General features: G+C 43.3%; 1 protein-coding gene across 1 annotated transcript in view; it reads left to right on the top strand.

Moving 5' to 3' along the window:
- The window catches only part of ACAA1 (acetyl-CoA acyltransferase 1), a 34,503-nt gene extending 17,514 nt beyond the window's left edge, over nucleotides 1-16,989 (top strand). Inside the window, 8 exon segments of the mRNA XM_040433745.1 lie at nucleotides 4,825-4,923; nucleotides 8,565-8,645; nucleotides 10,572-10,762; nucleotides 10,990-11,169; nucleotides 13,121-13,176; nucleotides 16,422-16,525; nucleotides 16,527-16,565; nucleotides 16,683-16,989. Coding sequence (XP_040289679.1) covers nucleotides 4,825-4,923; nucleotides 8,565-8,645; nucleotides 10,572-10,762; nucleotides 10,990-11,169; nucleotides 13,121-13,176; nucleotides 16,422-16,525; nucleotides 16,527-16,565; nucleotides 16,683-16,758 — 826 coding nt within the window. The 3' untranslated portion in view covers nucleotides 16,759-16,989.
- The last annotated feature ends 1,001 nt before the right edge of the window (nucleotides 16,990-17,990 follow it).

The following is a 17,990-nucleotide window of genomic DNA, read 5'->3' as shown; positions in this document are numbered from 1 at the left end:
CGTTCATTTCTGTCCAGCCATTTTGTCGCCTCTCTAGGATCTTCAAAGAAGCTAGTGGTATTCAGAGCAACTACACGCAGCCTGGCCGGATATAACATCGAATAGGGGACTCCCAAACTTCTCAGCCGTTTCTTAACTTCTAGAAATCGAGCCCTCCTTTTTTGAACTTCCATAGAATAGTCCGGGAACAGCGAGATTCTATGTCCCGGTCTCTATAATGCAATTATTTGGCCAGGACTGTTCTCGGAGGTGCTCCAGGAGGTTGAGGCCTAGTCGTCACCCTATGGGCCCGTTCCAATGCAAACAGTGGGGTTAGAGTATCCTGTCCCACCTGCTCTTTCAGCCATGCCTCAAAAAATTCTGTGGGATTTCTTCCTTCCACCTTCTCAGGCACTCCAACAATACGCACGTTATTGCGGTGTAGGCGATTTTCCATATCATCTTGCTTAGCCGCTAATGCATTTAACATTCTAGTATGTTCTGCAGCATCTCTCTTTAGAGGCTGTACCTCATCCTCCACCTCCCCCACTCTATCTTCTAGAGCAGTAGTACGCTCCGCCAGTTTTCTAAAGTCATGTCTTATAATAGAAATGTCCTCTTTAATAGTGCCTACCTTGGAGATGGCATGCAACACATCCTTAAGAGTGGGCTCCCCAGAGTCTGAGTCGCAGGTTTCACGCTCCAGCTCCTCACCATTCACTTGCAGAGCCTCATATCTGTTGGTGAGTGGTAATAACGGTCACCGGCCCTTCAGGTTCCGATTCATCTCCTTGGTCCAATGACACAGTATCTTGTATCTCCTGGCGCTGTCTGCTATTAGGTGCCTGTGAGGACCGTACAAACTGGCTTAACTTCACTGCCGCCTCTTTCTGCAGCTCCGCAGCGTGATCCCGCCGCTTCGGCGTGCTTATCCCGCCGCCATCTTGGGACTCCTTATCGGTGCCTCTGCCTTCTCTTTTCCTCGACATGGTCGCTATCCCCGCTTTCCAGAGCCTCGGTCTCTGTCAACAAACTGATCCCCGACTGTTCAGGCTTTAAAGGGATTCTGTCACCTCCTTTTACGATTTTAAGCTGGCACCATCGCTATGTTGACTAAAGTAGCTTATTTCCAGGACTCTTCTTTTTACTTTATTTCGTTTAGTAGTTTTGATGTAAAAGCGATTTGTATGTTATGCTAATTTGGGTCCAAGGTGCCCATAGGGGTGTTTTTCTCGCTCTTCGGTGCCCAGTGACGCCCCCCTGCAGTGCCCAAGAACGCCTCCTGATAGTCAAAACACCTCCCACAGCCCGGAAAACTGTTCCGCCCCCTCCGCACGTCATAATCTACCTTATAGATATGCCCCGTCCTCCTTCCTGTCTGCAGCCAGAAAACTTGCGCAGGCGCAGTAAATGGCCGGGTAGATGCGGGAGCTCTCTCTGCGTGCGACCGCTCACATGCCTAGCTAGCCACGCTTCCCCCCCCCCCCCCCCCCCCCCCGAGTGACTAATTTCACAAGGAATGGCGTATGAGCAGAAAAAAGATGTTTTCCCCAAAGGTGTCCATAACCTCAATCATTAAATTAATGTCTACATACTTGTTGTTTATTGGTTACTTTATGTGAGGGATGGACAAAACCTATTAACCAGGTCACTATGGGGACTATTCAGGACTGGCTGGTTCAGAATGGATGGCGCTAGATCCCATCACTGACCAACCACACCCGCCGTGCAGAGAGGGCAGTGTGTTAGTAAGGTACAGTAGACTGGTTATAGGTAGTTTCTTGCCACAAGAGCTTGTAGGTGAGTACACGAGGGAGACCTGCTGTGACTGTCTGCTCTGGAGGTGGGTGAGGGTGACCCTCTTTTTAGGTCTAGTGCTTGCTTCCATGGGGCTGCTATGATTTTTGTGAACAAGTGGGTTTCTTGTGAATTTTAGGAACACGGGTAGGCCGTATTGACTACTAGTAAGTCGGGGGCAGAATGTTTACAACTAGAGGGAGAGCACTGCTAAGATGACCTTTAGGGAGAGCTCAATTCTTACTACTGACAGGAAAGAGGAAGGAGGGGAGAAAACCTAAAGAGGTATGTAAAGCTGGCCCTGCCCGTATTGCGTCCTGCAAACAGCGGGTCTGCAATATATGGGCACCAGCCGTGTGCGCACTGTATCATGGATGCCATTTACTTGAATGGGTCTGCAATCCAGAAGATGCGGAGCGGAAGGCCAGGGAAGCACTACGGAGCGCTTCCATGATATTTCAGTCCATGTCTCAGCACCACAAAAAAAATAGAACATGCTCTGTTTTTTTTTTTTTTGTTTTTTTTATATAGTGCAGATGGATGCAAGCTGAATGAATCTGCATCCGTCAGCGCAGGCCACACAGACGGCTCCCCAATATACGGCACACAGGCCCTTAGCCTTAGGGCTCCTGCACACGACCGTATGCTGCTGCGGGACATATAGCCCACTCACGGAGGGCATGCGGTTGTGTGCATGAGCCCTTAGCCTGTTGTCTCGACAGCTTTCATGGCTGCTACTTGTGTATGAGGTGAATTAAAGATATGAGTGCATATAACTGTTGGGAGCATTATATATTTAAAGGGTTGTCCAGGAATAAAAAAAAAAGTTTGTCCTCCAGAAATGGCACAGTGCTTGTCCATGGATTGTTTTTGGTGTTGATGCAGGGCCTTTTTTCCTAATCCCATAGAATCCCTTTATTGTGGCTCTGTTCTGTGTATTACGCCACAGAAAGCCCAGCCCCGATCAGAGGTAAATGCCATTCTGTGTCTGAGCAAAGGTTGCATCGCATGATGAGTTCTTGCACAATCTTCTCTGCTGTTGGGTTTAATGTATCAGTTTACACATTCATTGCCAAAGTTTACTGTGTACAGAGGTTAAGATATCATTATCAGCATTAAAGTGGTATTAGTTTTATCAAATTAATGAGCTATCTATCCTCGCATTAGGTCATCAATATCAGATCGGTGGGTTCCAACTCCCTGCACTCCTGTTGATCACCTGCTTTAAAGGGGCCACGGCGCTAGTGCCAACACTAGGTCCACTTCAATGTTTACCTGCACACCCCTTCAAACAGCTGATCGGTGGGGATGCTGGGAGTTGTATTCTCACTAATCTGATATTGGTGATCTATCCAGCCTTGAGTTTTTTTTTTTTTGTTTTGAGTTTGTTTTTCACTCTGCCTTTCTGGGGTCATAGCTGTTTTTATTTTTCCGTTCCCATAGCTGTATGAGGGCTTGTTTTTTGTGGGACAAGTTGCACTTTCTAATTCCACCATTTTAATATCGCATTCCATGTAGTAGGGAGCGGGGAATAAATACACAATTCTGCAACAGTTTTATGTTTAGGTTTTTTTTTTTATGGCTTTCCCTATACGATAAATGACCTGTTACTTTCATTCTCCAGGTCGGTACAATTACGGCGATACCACATATATGTATAATTTTTCTTGTGTTTTTAATACTGGGGGAAAAAAAAAAAAAACATTGAAACTAATTTTTTCTTTTCGTTGCCATATTCTAACTCCCTATAACTCTTTGAGCCCTCACACATAACTACATTTTTTGTGGGGCGATCTGTATTTTTTTTGATTAACATTTTGGGGTGTGTCTGACTTTATGATCACTTTTCATGACATTTCATGTGGAAGGTGAAGTGACCAAAAAACGGTGAATTGGCAATTTTTCCTTTTTCCCTGTTTTGTTGCTTGCTGCATAGGATAAATATTTATAGTACGGGCATATTTCCATGCAGCGATGCCCATGATGTGTGTGTGTGTGAGAGAGATAGATAGATAGAGAGAGATATATATATATATATATATATATATATCTCTAATTGGATTGCTTCTCTCATATACTCAATGCATTAGCATCGGAGTGTAGTAGAAACACACTGCATTCCTATGGAGCCCTGCATCCTGCTTTCCCGATCCCCGCTGGATTTTGCTTGTACAGATGCCGTTGTCACATGTGCCTTCTGTTTTATACCTGGTGGCTATGGAGCTGGCGCCATCTTTAAAGTCTTGTCCAGCGCCGTACATGTACAGCTCTGGTCGGGAAGGGGTTAAAATCATGATTCCAGACAACCTCTTTAAAAGCAGATCAAATGTTACAATTTCCTGAAAGTTGTCTACAAGAAGAGACCTAGAGTAATATTTATTTTTCCAGGAAGCTGTAATTACAAGGGTGGGATATAAGCAAGTAAACAGTCAGACCTTAAGGGTTGATGTATTGAATGCAAGAAAAATAGACAACCATAAACTGAGTAAATTGTGATGGCTATATAATTTAATCAGAACCAGTTGTATAGCCCAAGGCTTGTTACTCTGCATAACAGGAAATGAGACGGATCCGTTTTGCAGCCCGTAGACTTCTATTATGACGGAATGCCTCTAAAGACATTCCCTTTTGCATTCCGTTGTGACGGAATCCATAACGCAATTCACCTTTTACCACCAAACTAAGTGTGAACTAATTTTATAAGTGGGAATTCTCTCATCTCTAAATATAATGCTATGTGACCCGGTCAGTGCTGGGAGGTCAGGCCGGGAGCTGAACACCTTGATTTGTGTTAATTGTTTAATATTTCAGTATTTTATTTTATTTTTTCCGGGTAAATGTTTCCTGTAATTTGTTAAAGTTGTTCTTTGGTCTCTCAAACCTAAAAATATAACTAATCTATGTGAGTGTTTGACAGTTGTGAAGGTCAGTACATGAAATAGAGAGGATCACGCAAGGATTTTCTGAACAGAATTATGAAGTAATTTCTTTATTCGGTATTGCTACAGACAAAGCCAGTTATTGTTACTCTTGTTACTCTTGTTTCAGGGTTGAATCCATGAGCCTCAGAAGTGGAGGAGATCCTGGAGACATTAGTCCCCGTACTTTGGATGAAAGTAATGCCAGGGACTGTTTGATCCCCATGGGGTAAATGACTAAAAAGAGTGCTGAAAATACAAATATAATTATTCCAATACATTTTAAAATGAAGAAACTTGGCAAACGTTTACTTTAAAAAAAAATATATATAATTTTGTGTCCATACCTATGTGTTTTAAACTGTAACAGATATCAGCCAAACCCTATGCGGACAGGTCTTGCAGTTATACCCCCTTTCATCGACCCCATCATTATTACTTTACCTACATTTTGTAGGTAAGGGCTTCTTTACTTATGTGTCAGAGGCTCTGTTAAGGGTCTCCATTGCAAATTCCTTCCAAGATATCAAAGTCCTGCATGCAGGAGCTATATTGTCTGGTAAAATGATGGACCCCCTAACTGAAACCTGATGACTGTAATGAAATCTACTTGGCACAGTTCCTTTCAATTATGTGGAGATGCTTCCATTAGTCATTACTTTCCTATAAAGAGCAGAACAGAAATCCTTAGAGGTGATGTGAACACCTCCTAAAGCAAGTGGTAGGGGACAGATGGATGGGCGTATGCCTGATGGATCAGACTACACAGGGTTTGTTTGTAGTCTGCTACCTTGGAGACACGTGTAGAGATTTATTCAGACAGCTGTTCTGTGCACCTGTCTGTGCTGCGCTGGCTTGAGATGTGCAACAATTAAGGCTACTTTCACACTTGCGTTGTTCTTTTCCGGCATAGAGTTCCGTCACAGGGGCTCTATACCGGAAAAGAACTGATCAGGTATGTCCCCATGCATTCTGAATGGAGAGTAATCCGTTCAGTTTGCATCAGGATGTCTTCAGTTCAGTCGTTTTGACTGATCAGGCAAAAGAGAAAACCGTAGCATGCTACGGTTTTATCTCCGGCTAAAAAAACTGAAGACTTGCCTGAATGCCGGATCAGGCATTTTTTCCCATAGGAATGTATTAGTGCCGGATCCGGCATTCAGAATACCGGAATGCCGGATCCGTCCTTCCGGTATGCGCATGCGCAGACTGAAAAAAAGGTGAAAAAATAAATACCGGATCCGTTTTTGCCGGATGACACCGGAAAGACGGATCCGGTATTTCAATGCATTTTTTCGACTGATCAGGCATTTTTAAGACTGATCAGGATCCTGATCAGTCTTACTGATGCCATCAGTTAGCATACATTTTGCCTGATCCGGCAGGCAGTTCCGGTGACGGAACTGCTTGCCGGATCTCTCTGCCGCAAGTGTGAAAGTAGCCTAAGCGGAAAAAGTCTGGTACGGTTAGCCAGTAGAAAACTAGTTTATTGCTCCCATTAAGCAAAATAAGAGTCCTGCAGGTATGACACTTTTGTAATAGCTAACAAAATATAAGAAATCACTTTACACTGCAAGCTTTCAAGACAACATGGGTCTCTTCAGCAGGCATAATATATCAAAGAGCCTGAAGAAACCAATATAACATATATTTTGCAGCCTGCTGGAGATGTCTGGATCTGGCACTGTCAGAAGCTACTGGACACCCACCAGGCCCCATTCACTGTATTGGGGACCAGCGGAGATCCTGCATGCAGTGGTATTTGTCTAACCACTCCTCTGCATATTTGCCGGGTTGCGGCCACATCGGTCCCCATTATGCCGGAATGCAGAAAAATCCAGCAGACTGTTCCCTGCCGGATCTCTTAAAAGCAAATGTGAAACAGGCCTAACAAAAAAAAAAGCTTGGAGAATGAGTCCATAATTGGCTTAAACATAAGCGGTGTGTACGGTATGATTTGATATCTGAGACCTGGTGTCCCCGCTATCTCTGGAGCAAATTTCTTTAGATCTTGTTAGATGCCATAAATCCTTGAGATAAATTCAGTCCTTGGTTCACTGTGTCAAACAGTGTCATAAATTTGTATTGCCAAATTCCTCTGCCTCTTTGAGATTTGAAAATGCCTAATGCCTTTCATCACATGTTCATGGTGTCCTGGGCTACAAAAATGCTTAGCCATAGGAAAATGAACCTTTTTCCTCTTTAATTGTGTGGCAATGAAACCTCATCCACGCCATTAAAAGGTATCATACCTGTTTCTCCGATTTACAGCAATAAAACAGTTAAGAGGTGCACACCACTTAATAACTGTAGTGCATCTTGGGCCACCCATGCGCCAGAACTGAAATCTACCCCAAACAGAGTAGATTTCAGTTCTTCAGAGGTCCTGTCCATGGCTCACCGCATTCTGCCCAAGCCTTGCCCACTTTTTCAAAAGTGCCAACAGTGGTGGAAAGAGTAGAAAGCCACAAATTTCAGTGCAAAATGGTACTTGTGCCAAAATTTGACTTTTCTTTGGCACAGAAGTTTTTAATAAATACCCTCCATGGTGCCACATTCATCAAAAGTATTTTCATCTTAGCTAATGTCTTTGTTAAAACTCGTCTAATTTATTGACATACATTGCAATAAAATGTATGACTGCATGTGCCCTGAGTCCATGTGGATGCAATCTTTATTTCACTTGTAATTTTTGTATTAATTTTTATTTAAAGAGGACCTTTCACCTGTATAAACTATGGTAACTGAGTATGCTGACATGTAGAGCGGCGCCCGGGGATCTCACTGCACTTACTATTATCCCCGGGCGCCGCTCCCTTCTCCCGTTATAGGCTCCGGTACCTTTGCTTCAGTTATAGTAGGCGGTGTCTTCCCTTGTCCTGTGGGCGTCTCCTTCGCCTAGGCTGCAGCGGTGGCCAATCGCAGCGCACAGCTCACAGCCTGGGAGGTTTTTTTCTCCCAGGCTGTGAGCTCTGCGCTGCGATTGGCCAGCGCTGCAGCCTAGGAGAAGGAGACGCCCACAGGACAAGGGAAGACACCGCCTACTATAACTTAAGAAGCAAAGGTACCGGAGCCTATAACGGGAGAACGGAGCGGCGCCCGGGGATAATAGTAAGTGCAGTGAGATCCCCGGGCGCCGCTCTATATGGCAGCATACTCAGTTCATATAGTTTATACAGGTGAAAGGTCCTCTTTAAAGAAAGTCACATTGCATAACATTGTTACTATTGTAGTAAGCCATTGGTCTCCATAGGAGCTGTAGATACAGAATAACAGGAGACTTTTAGTTAAGACTGTATGCCCTGTTGTGACCTGAGCTTCTCTATTCACTCCAGTCACTCTTTAACCCCTTGATCACAATAAGGTTGGGCTGCTTTCAGTCCAGCAGGAAGGTCCTTAATGCAAGGCACTGTATAATTATGGCACCCTGCATGTTGTTGAGCTCGGCACCATAGGCAGTATACACTTTATCCCAATTGTTGTCTTGAGGGAAATTAAAAAATTCGGACCAACCCCTTAAGTGTAAAATGTTTAAGCGTTTGTCAGCTCCAGTAGATTGATAAGATCCCAGATAAGTGACTCCCTTCTATTACCTATAAATGCCCTCATAGACAACCCAATATTAGGGCTTCTCCTTAGTTTCATGCCTGTTTGATGGGCCACTTTCTAGAGTAATTCCCTCAGAAGCCCTTTTATTGGACCCAGCCTCAGTGCTGGTTTGTGTGCACTGCCTTGCTAAGCCCCTAGCTGTACAGCCATTTTATACTAATGAGGCTGATACTACAAAGCATAAATGGTGCTAAAGAGTTAAGTTATGAAGGATCTCAGACATTGGGTGAAAATCTCCTGACCCTCAATGTTTTGTTCCAGGATTACGTCCGAGAACGTGGCTGAGCGGTTTGGGATTACGAGACAAAAACAAGACTCTTTTTCTTTGGCATCTCAAAAAAGGTACATAAATCATCTGGGACATTTCTTAATGATTTAATAGGTGGGTTAAATGTTCTGTAAGGGCTCGAACTGCTGGGAAATGTGGCACTTTGCATAATAGTCTGAGAATAGACAGTGGTAGGAGTGAGGTCACCGATGAGGGATGCGATGCATCTGATAAATGTAAGAGGAAGACTGTTTATGTTCCTCAGAATGACCGAGTTTATCCAACTCTTCTAGAAAGGGACAGACAGTGAACAGTCTCTGTATTACACCACATCCTGAGTGGCTTCCTTCTCTTTTCTTTTTTAAGAAATGGTAAAAGAAATTGCATGTATTATGTATCTGCCTTGCTAAAGGGGTTTCCATAGTTGGTTCAAAAAGTTTGCTTTTTCCCCTGGAACTGGAAACTCATCCATCGTCTGACATTTCACGCCTTCCCAAATGACACTGAACCCCAACTGATCCTCAGAAGGTCTATGGATCTAGGACCCCTACCATGAACCATCTAATAAAACAGACCATAAAGTAAAAAATGTTCAGCAGCTAAGAAACCCTTTAATATAGACCTGAGTTGCATTTCTCTAACATGGCTATTGTCTTCCAGATTAGGATGAATGAGATGAGCGTCCTAGGTTATAACCTACTGTAGCTTCATCTTCATTACATTCCCCTGTAGTGGTGCATACTGTAATTAAAACTACTGTACTCCATTCAAGTGTATGGAGTGAGTACTTGTAATTGCGCCTGCTTCTGGGGCAGTGTAATGAAGAGGAGCACTAACTCTTCTAACAGCTGATTGGTGGGGGTTCCGGTTGTTGGACCCCCGCCGCCGATGAGATATTGATGACATATCCTGACAATTGGATGTGTGTATGTGTGTGTGTATATATATATATATATATATATATATATATATATATATATATATATATAAAAAATTATTAAATAATTTTATTATATCCTGCACAACCCCTTTAATGAATATCTCCCCATGGGGTTGTCACTTGTGAAAAACAAATTTACTTCTTGCACTGTAGTGCTGTTCCCTTTCTCCTGATCGGTCTGTACGGTACACTTTTTATCTTATGTTAGCCCTCACAGTATGGAAGTACTGGAGGCCTTCAACGTGTTGTATTGTTGTTTTTCTTGACGTCATATCAATATGCTACATTTTTCATACCAGCACCTGGATATGAAATACTTTTGTAATTGCAAATATAGCCAGTGAGTTATTAACTAAAATGTATCTGTATAGCTCCACCTGCTGTTTGCCCTGTTTCTAATTTCTCTGTCCAGCCGTTTATTAACATACATTCTCAGTTCCATCCTTCAATTGCCACCAGCTGCAGTAGAAAGGACATGCCCCCAGAGCTACCAGCCTGCAGTTTGAAATGACCACCCATTTTGAGGTAGTTTCAATGCAGGGTGCATGTGCACATCCAGCCCAAATCAGACAACCTATGATGTGTTAGTTTAGCCTTACAAAAATTCATCCAACCCCTTAGCCACGTGGGTGCTAACTCAGCTGACCAAGCTCTAAGGCTGGGACTACACTGCAGTCTTGGCCACGACACTCGTCGTAACAGTACAATTATTGAACCAAATGGCGTCATATCGCAGCTCGCAAGTTTCCATGACCTCCAACTCCAAAAGAAGAAAAAAAACTTGTCTTGGATATTTTGCGAATATTGGATCACAGCAAGTTGAGTGGTGCTGCGACCCTATTCTCTTGTCAGGCTGCACAGCCATCTTTGTTTGCACAAGGGGTGTCTCCGCCAAGATCGCTGTGTAGCCCCCATGATGTTTGTAGTTGTATGTGTATTGGCCTCTGGTGAGTTTTGACCTGAGAGATTGATATATGTAAGTATTTTTGTACAATTCCATGGAATGTGTAGGTGCCACATAAGTAGTGTGTGGTAAATGACAGTACTTATTATGTTTCAGGGCTGCAGCTGCACAAAAATCTGGCAATTTCAAAGCTGAAATAGTTCCTGTGACCACCACATTTACAGATGATCAGGGCAACAAAACCACCATAACTGTGACGGAGGATGAGGGGGTTAGACCAAATACGACAATAGAGGGACTTGCAAAGCTTAGATCTGCATTTAAGGATGGTGGAAGCACAACTGCTGGTGAGTGGGGTCTACCGACTGTTATTACAAACCACCTATTCACTTTGTTTGTCATAGTTCAAAAGACCAGTCCTACTGTCTCAATGTGCGTGGTTTAGTCAATCAGATGATACATATGGACTCTTATTTGCCATGTAATAAGTTGCAGAGAATTTAGGGGGTCCTATAAACCCTTAAGAAGTTTCTTTTCATTCACTGAATTTTACTATTTTCTTTTTTTTCTGCAGGAAATGCCAGTCAAGTCAGTGATGGTGCAGCTGCAGTTTTACTAGCCAAACGCTCAACCGCCGTTCAGTTGGGTCTCCCCATTATGGGAGTGTTAAGGTCCTTTGCTGTAGTTGGGGTACCCCCTGACATTATGGGTATAGGACCAGCATATGCCATACCAGTGGCCTTGGAGCAGGCAGGTAAGTTTTCACCAATTGTCTTAATACAGTAGAAGCAGTTCTTGCAGACACCATTAAAACTGCACAAAAGGCAGTATTCAGTGTTGGCTATATTTAATGTTCAGGTCCAATGGAGCAACAGTGACTGGTAAATCTGCCTTTACTATGGTCTGGGATCAGGGGGGATTTATGGACTGAAGTCTTGATGACAGTCAGAATGGAATATGAGTTTGGCGGTACTGGGAGACTATAGTACCCCCAGAAAGCTTTCAGAGAGGGCAGTGCATTTACTGAATATAAAAACTAAGACCGCTCAGGAGGTTTTGTGAAGATTTACTCAGTTTGCAGGAGTAGGATGTAGTGGCAACCTGTAACCTGCAAGCCACTTTGGGGCACATTTACTATAATGCCTGTTTTCATGAGTAAAAAGCCTGTTTCAAAGTCGCATTTACCAACTGATTTTGCGCCTGTTTTGAAGGCAATTGCACCTGTTGCTCCTATTTTGAGTTTTCAAATTTTTGCAATTTTTCAACAGATTTATGTAGGTGTGCCTTATTTTGCGCCTGATAGTCATAAAAACAGTCTAATTTCTACTTGACTCCAGGTCAGGCGTACTTTTCGGTCTCTGTTTTGGGTGGTGAGTTGAGCCAATTTTTGCCTACTTTAATGGAGATGCGCGCCTGATTTTAGCTCACTTGCGCCACACTTTTATGTGTATACTGATTAGACCTATCTATGTGACTTTGAACCTGTCTTACAAGAAAACAACCACTAGATATCAAACTTGGGGTACTTTCACACTTGCAGCAGAGGATTCCGGCAGGCAGTTCAGTCGCCAGAACTGCCCGCCGGATCTGTCCAAACGTATGCAAACTGATGGCATTTGTCAGATGGATCAGGATCCTGATCCGTATAACAAATGCATTAAAATGCTGGATCCGTCTCTCTGGTGTCATCTGTAAAAAAAAAACGTATCCCATATATATATATATATATATATATATATATATATATATATATAAAAAAAATTAAACTTTTTTTTTGCTAAGCCGGATCCGTTTTGCCAAGACACTTGGGGCTGGATCTGGCATTAATGCATTTCAATGGGGAAAAAATACCGGCATTCCGGCTAGTGTTCTGGAATTTTGGACAGAGAGAAAACCGCAGCATGCTGCGGTATTATCGGTCCTGAAAACTCAAAACGACTGAACTGAAGACATCTTGATGCATCCTGAATCCATTGCTCTCCATTCAGAATGCGTTCGGATAAAACTGATCAGTTATTTTCCGGTATTGAGCCCCTAGGACGGAACTCCATGCCGGAAAAGAATAACGCTAGTGTGAAAGTACCCTTAAACCAAAAAAGAAAAACCTGATTTATTAAAGGATAATAAATAACGCGCAAATTGAAGACTTGTGTTGCCAATACGCGCTTTTTTATTTATTTTTTTACTCCGAAAAAGGAGATCTTGACAAATATGCCCCTTGGATTTAGGAAGTAAAGTGTAAGGCAGATTTACCATTGTACTGCTGTTGGTAAATGTTTTCATAGTCTAGTGTTAGGCATGTTGCACACAGCCGTTGTGTGGCTGTGTTGCGGCCCGCATATGGTGGGTCCACAATACACAGGCACTGGCCTGTGTGCACTCCGCACACAGGGATGAATGGCTCCGCAATCACGGAGATGCGGAATTGAAGCACGGATCGGAAACCCATGGAAGCACTATGGAGTGCTTCTGTGGTGTTTCTGTCTGTGCCTCTGCACCGGTGCGGACGGATCACGGACCCATTTAAGTTGAATGGGTCTCGACCCGTCCTGACCACTGCACGGACGTTGACCATAATTTGGGGACCGCAAATTGCAGCCCCCAGTGCATGCAACTGACTCGCAACGGCCATGTGCAAGAGTCCTTAATCTGGTATTAAGTATCTAGAAGAATAAATGTAAAATAAAATCGATTTTCTGTTCCAGGTCTCTCCATCCATGATATAGATGTGTATGAAATTAATGAAGCTTTTGCCAGTCAGGTATGTTTTTTTTTTTTTTTTTTTTTTTTTTTTTTTTTTTCATGAAATGTGTATTTTAATTTGTCGGGTGCTACTGTGCCTCCTGTTCAGTGCACTAGTAAAGTGTGTGCCATATGCAAATTAATCTGTTGAAAGGCGCCATGTCGTTACAGCCACAGCAGTTTGAGTCTGAAAGGACCTTAATGATATGATGTGCAATGTACACTGCTCAAAAAAATAAAGGAACACAAAAAAAACACATCCTAGAATTAAAACAGATCTGAATTAATTAAATATTCTTCTGAAATACTTTGTTCTTTACATAGTTGAATGTGCTGACAACAAAATCGCACACAAATTAAAAAATGGAAATCAAATTTTTTAACCCATGGAGGTCTGGATTTGGAGTCACACTCAAAATTAAAGTGGAAAAACACAGTACAGGCTGATCCAACTTTGATGTAATGTCCTTAAAACAAGTCAAAATGAGGCTCAGTAGTGTGTGTGGCCTCCACGTGCCTGTATGACCCCCCCCTACAACGCCTGTGCATGCTCCTGATGAGGTGGCGGACGGTCTCCTGAGGGATCTCCTCCCAGACCTGAACTAAAGCATCTGCCAACTCCTGGACAGTCTGTGGTGCAACGTGACGTTGGTGGATAGAGCGAGACATGATGTGCTCAATTGGATTCAGGTCTGGGGAACGGGCGGGCCAGTCCATAGCATCAATGCCTTCGTCTTGCAGGACCTGCTAACACACTCCAGCCACATGAGGTCTAGCATTGTCTTGCATTAGGAGGAACCCAGGGCCAACTGCACCAGCATATGGTCTCACAAGGGGTCTGAGGATCTCATCTCGGTACCTAATGGCAGTCAGGCTACCTCTGGCGAGCACATGGAGGGCTGTGCGGCCCTCCAAAGAAATGCTACCCCACACCATTACTGACCCAATGCCAAACCGGTCATGCTGGAGGATGTTGCAGGCAGCAGAACGTTCTCCACGTCGTCTCCAGACTCTGTCACATGTGCTCAGTGTGAACTTGCTTTCATCTGAAGAGCACAGGGCGCCAGTGGCGAATTTGCCAATCTTGGTGTTCTCTGGCAAATGCCAAACGTCCTGCACGGTGTTGGGCTGTAAGCACAACCCCCACCTGTGGACGTCGGGCCCTCATATCACCCTCATGGAGTCTGTTTCTGACCGTTTGAGCAGACACATGCACATTTGTGGCCTGCTGGAGGTCATTTTGCAGGGCTTTGGCAGTGCTCCTCCTGTTCCTCCTTGCACAAAGGCAGAGGTAGCGGTCCTGCTGCTGGGTTGTTGGCCTCCTCCACGTCTCCTGATGTACTGGCCTGTCTCCTGGTAGCGCCTCCATGCTCTGGACACTACGCTGACAGACACAGCAAACCTTCTTGCCACAGCTCGCATTGATGTGCCATCCTGGATAAGCTGCACTACCTGAGCCACTTGTGTGGGTTGTAGACTCAGTCTCATGCTACCACTAGAGTGAAATCACTGCCAGCATTCAAAAGTGACCAAAACATCAGCCAGGAAGCATAGTAACTGAGAAGTGGTCTGTGGTTACCACCTGCAGAACCACTCCTTTATTGGGGGTGTCTTGCTATTCGCCTATATTTTCCACCTGTTGTCTATCCCATTTGCACAACAGCATGTGAAATTGATTGTCACTCAGTGTTGCTTCCTAAGTGGACAGTTTGATTTCACAGAAGTGTGATTGACTTGGAGTTACATTGTGTTGTTTAAGTGTTCCCTTTATTTTTTTGAGCAGTGTATTTTTGTACTATGCATAGCAGATTGATTTGTATGTAGACTTCCATATGTCCTGGATGAGCATCTCATTTAAGACTTTCATTGTTGCTGTACCAGCCTGTGCTCTTCTAGCAAGGTTTTCCACTAATTGCCCATTTAACTACAAGCTTAGTGGCACTGGGAATTGATGGTGGGTGGTGAGGATCTGCTCACAGCTGGTATTCAATGGGGTTGAGATTGCTGAAGTCAACAAAAGCAGGAAAAAAATGTGCCAAACTGTTTAAGTGTTGCAGGATTGGGCTAAATATGCTCAATGGTAAATGAGAAAATAATAAAAATCACCTGGTAAATCCCCCTGCTATTCCAGCTCCACCAAATTGTTTACTTGGCTGCAGCAATGATGTCACATTCAGAAAACGGGACTGCTGCAACCAATCACTGACTTCAGTGCTTCTGAGTCCACTTATCTTAGGTGCTGTTTTCCTCTAGGCTGCTTGCATACAGAGGCTTTTCTCTAAATTTCGGGGCAGATTTACTATCAAAAAATGGAGTAAATGCTTTGCACCACAGTTACCAAATGTCTTCCACACTTCGTAAAAAAAACTTAAAGCTTGCCTGAGAGTTGGTGTGGTTTTGTTGCAAAGAGGTATAGCCTAAATGACCCCCTTTACGCCAAAAAAATTGCCAAAATTTTAGGAGTAAAACTACACCTACATATAGATGGCGTCAACTTTGACTAGACAGTTTTATTAGCGTACAGACTGGACACTAGCGTAAATCTGGCGCAGGATTTTAGATACTCCAAATTTTAAGGTCCATGCACGAAAATAATACATTTAAAGGAAATGCCACAAAAACGTTATCTGCCAGTTAAAACCAGATAGCAACACACACTACTTTTTTTGTCTAATCTATTTTTATTTTCAAGTTACAGATGTTTTTATTCTTTTTCTGAACCTGATTATGGGGGTGGCCATCTTGCCTGAGCATTTAGAAAGCGTTAACAAAATTTCTTTACAGCAGTCCCATGGTTCATACACAATGGTTAGGAGAGGACCCCTTTGATTTCTATGGGAGCGTTTTTCCTCTGCATGCTCTGACCTGTGCAGAGGTCATTGTACAAGGAAAGAATAGATGAGCTCTGACAATCACCTATTGTGAATGGTGGGTCCTGTCGTTTGTCATGCTTATCCTGCCTGTAATTAGATCACCTCTGTGTACAGATAAGCAGGTAACTGCAGTAAAGTGATCTGTACAGACCAAGAAGTGGCGTCTATTAGGCTTAGTGGCCAGTGGGAAAACTGCAGGATTTTATGGTTTTTATTTAAATATAGATATTTGCATGGAAGATTAAAAATTTCCTAAAATGTTAAACATAAAAACATGATTTAAATAGGTCTTTTTCTGATTGGACATTCCCTTTAAGGCTGTGATTTGTATTCTTAGACAGTGTAAAGTACGACACTAAGTAAATCTGCCCTTGTGTTTTGTTTTATGCAGGCTGTGTATTGTGTAGAGAAATTGGGCATCCCTTTGGAAAAAGTTAACCCCAATGGAGGAGCCATAGCATTAGGACATCCCCTGGGCTGTACAGGAACCCGGCAGACTCACTTTACTCAATGAGCTGAAGAGAAGGGGTAAACGGTAAGATTTATTTATGGCCTCTTACTTGCATCTATTTTTGTCTTTGTGCAAAACTGTCCAATTTCCACACTCTGAGCAATCTGCTTCCTTACTGAATACAAACGCCTTGTTTTGCAGGGGTTATGGTGTTGTATCAATGTGCATAGGAACTGGAATGGGAGCAGCCGCTGTGTTTGAATACCCTGGAAACTAAAGCCTCCAATAACCCAAGTCGTCTTTGACCAAAATGGTACCCACCTCCATAATTTGTTGCAAATTTATTTTTTTATTGATTTTGAAAAGGACATGGTACATGCTCAGAAAACAATACATGTGACAAGTCGTTTTTTTTTTTTTTTTTTTGCATCTGTAATAGACATGAACCTGTCTGTAAAATGATTTAAATAAAACATAAGAACTGATGCCGATAGCGGCCAACAATAAACTTGTTTAATATTTTTTGGGTGAAATGACAAAGCAGTTACCTAGTACATTCCGTATCCGACCTACTGCAGAGTAGGAAGTAACACAGGTAAAGCGATGACGGCAAAGAGGTCCAGGGGCCACCCTCATCATCTGCGTCAGAAGGAAGCGTAATAGTGCTCCCGGAGGAGCCTGCCGCAGACGCCGCGAGCAACCCCCGACCTATATTTAAGATCATGACAGGTAATCGGGAGTTGGTGTGGACATTGAAATCTCTCCATGTGTTCCAGAGTCTGTGAAACTTAGGGGTGTTGTGAAGGGCTATGTAACAGAGCTCCTCCATGCGGTAAATTTGAGCCACTTTGTGAATCCATTGGGAGGTCGAGGGGGCAGTGGTGTCCTTCCAGTGGAGGGGAATCTGTGCTTTCGTGGCTACTACTAGTGTGACTTTGACCGGTTCAAGGCCAATATCCCATTAATCTTGGAATTTCTTCAGGAAGGCTTAGATTTAAGACTATCCCCTAATACCCTTAGGGTCCAAGTATCGGCGCTAGGAGCCTTGTATAACACCAGCCTCACAGAACATCCCTGGGTAACTAGATTTCTCAAGGCAGCGGATAGGATCAGACCTACGATCAAAAGCATGGTAGCTCCTTGGAATCTCAATACGGTGCTGGCCAGCCTGACTTCTGGTCCATTTGAGCCTATAGACGCAATCCCCATCAAATGGCTTGCCATCAAAACTATCTTCTTAGTGGCAATAACATTGGCCAGAAGAGTCTGTCATAGGGGTGGGCAATATGGCCTAAAATTTATATTGCGATATAATTTTAAGCATGTGTGATATGCGATATATATTGTTTTCTATATTGGGGGGGGGGGGGGGGGGGGGGGGTGTTTCAATTTATTTTATTTTTTTTACTTTTTATTTAATAACTATTAGCCTCCTTAAAGGCTAGAACCCTTGTCATATTCACCCTAATAGAGCTCAGTCAGGGTGAATAGGACTTTACACTCTCCCTG

This window comes from Bufo bufo, chromosome 5 (assembly GCF_905171765.1).
Source record: "Bufo bufo chromosome 5, aBufBuf1.1, whole genome shotgun sequence".
Classification (NCBI taxonomy): Eukaryota; Metazoa; Chordata; class Amphibia; order Anura; family Bufonidae; genus Bufo; species Bufo bufo.
Note: the sequence above shows the minus strand (reverse complement) of the source record. Positions and strands in the feature narration are given on the sequence as shown.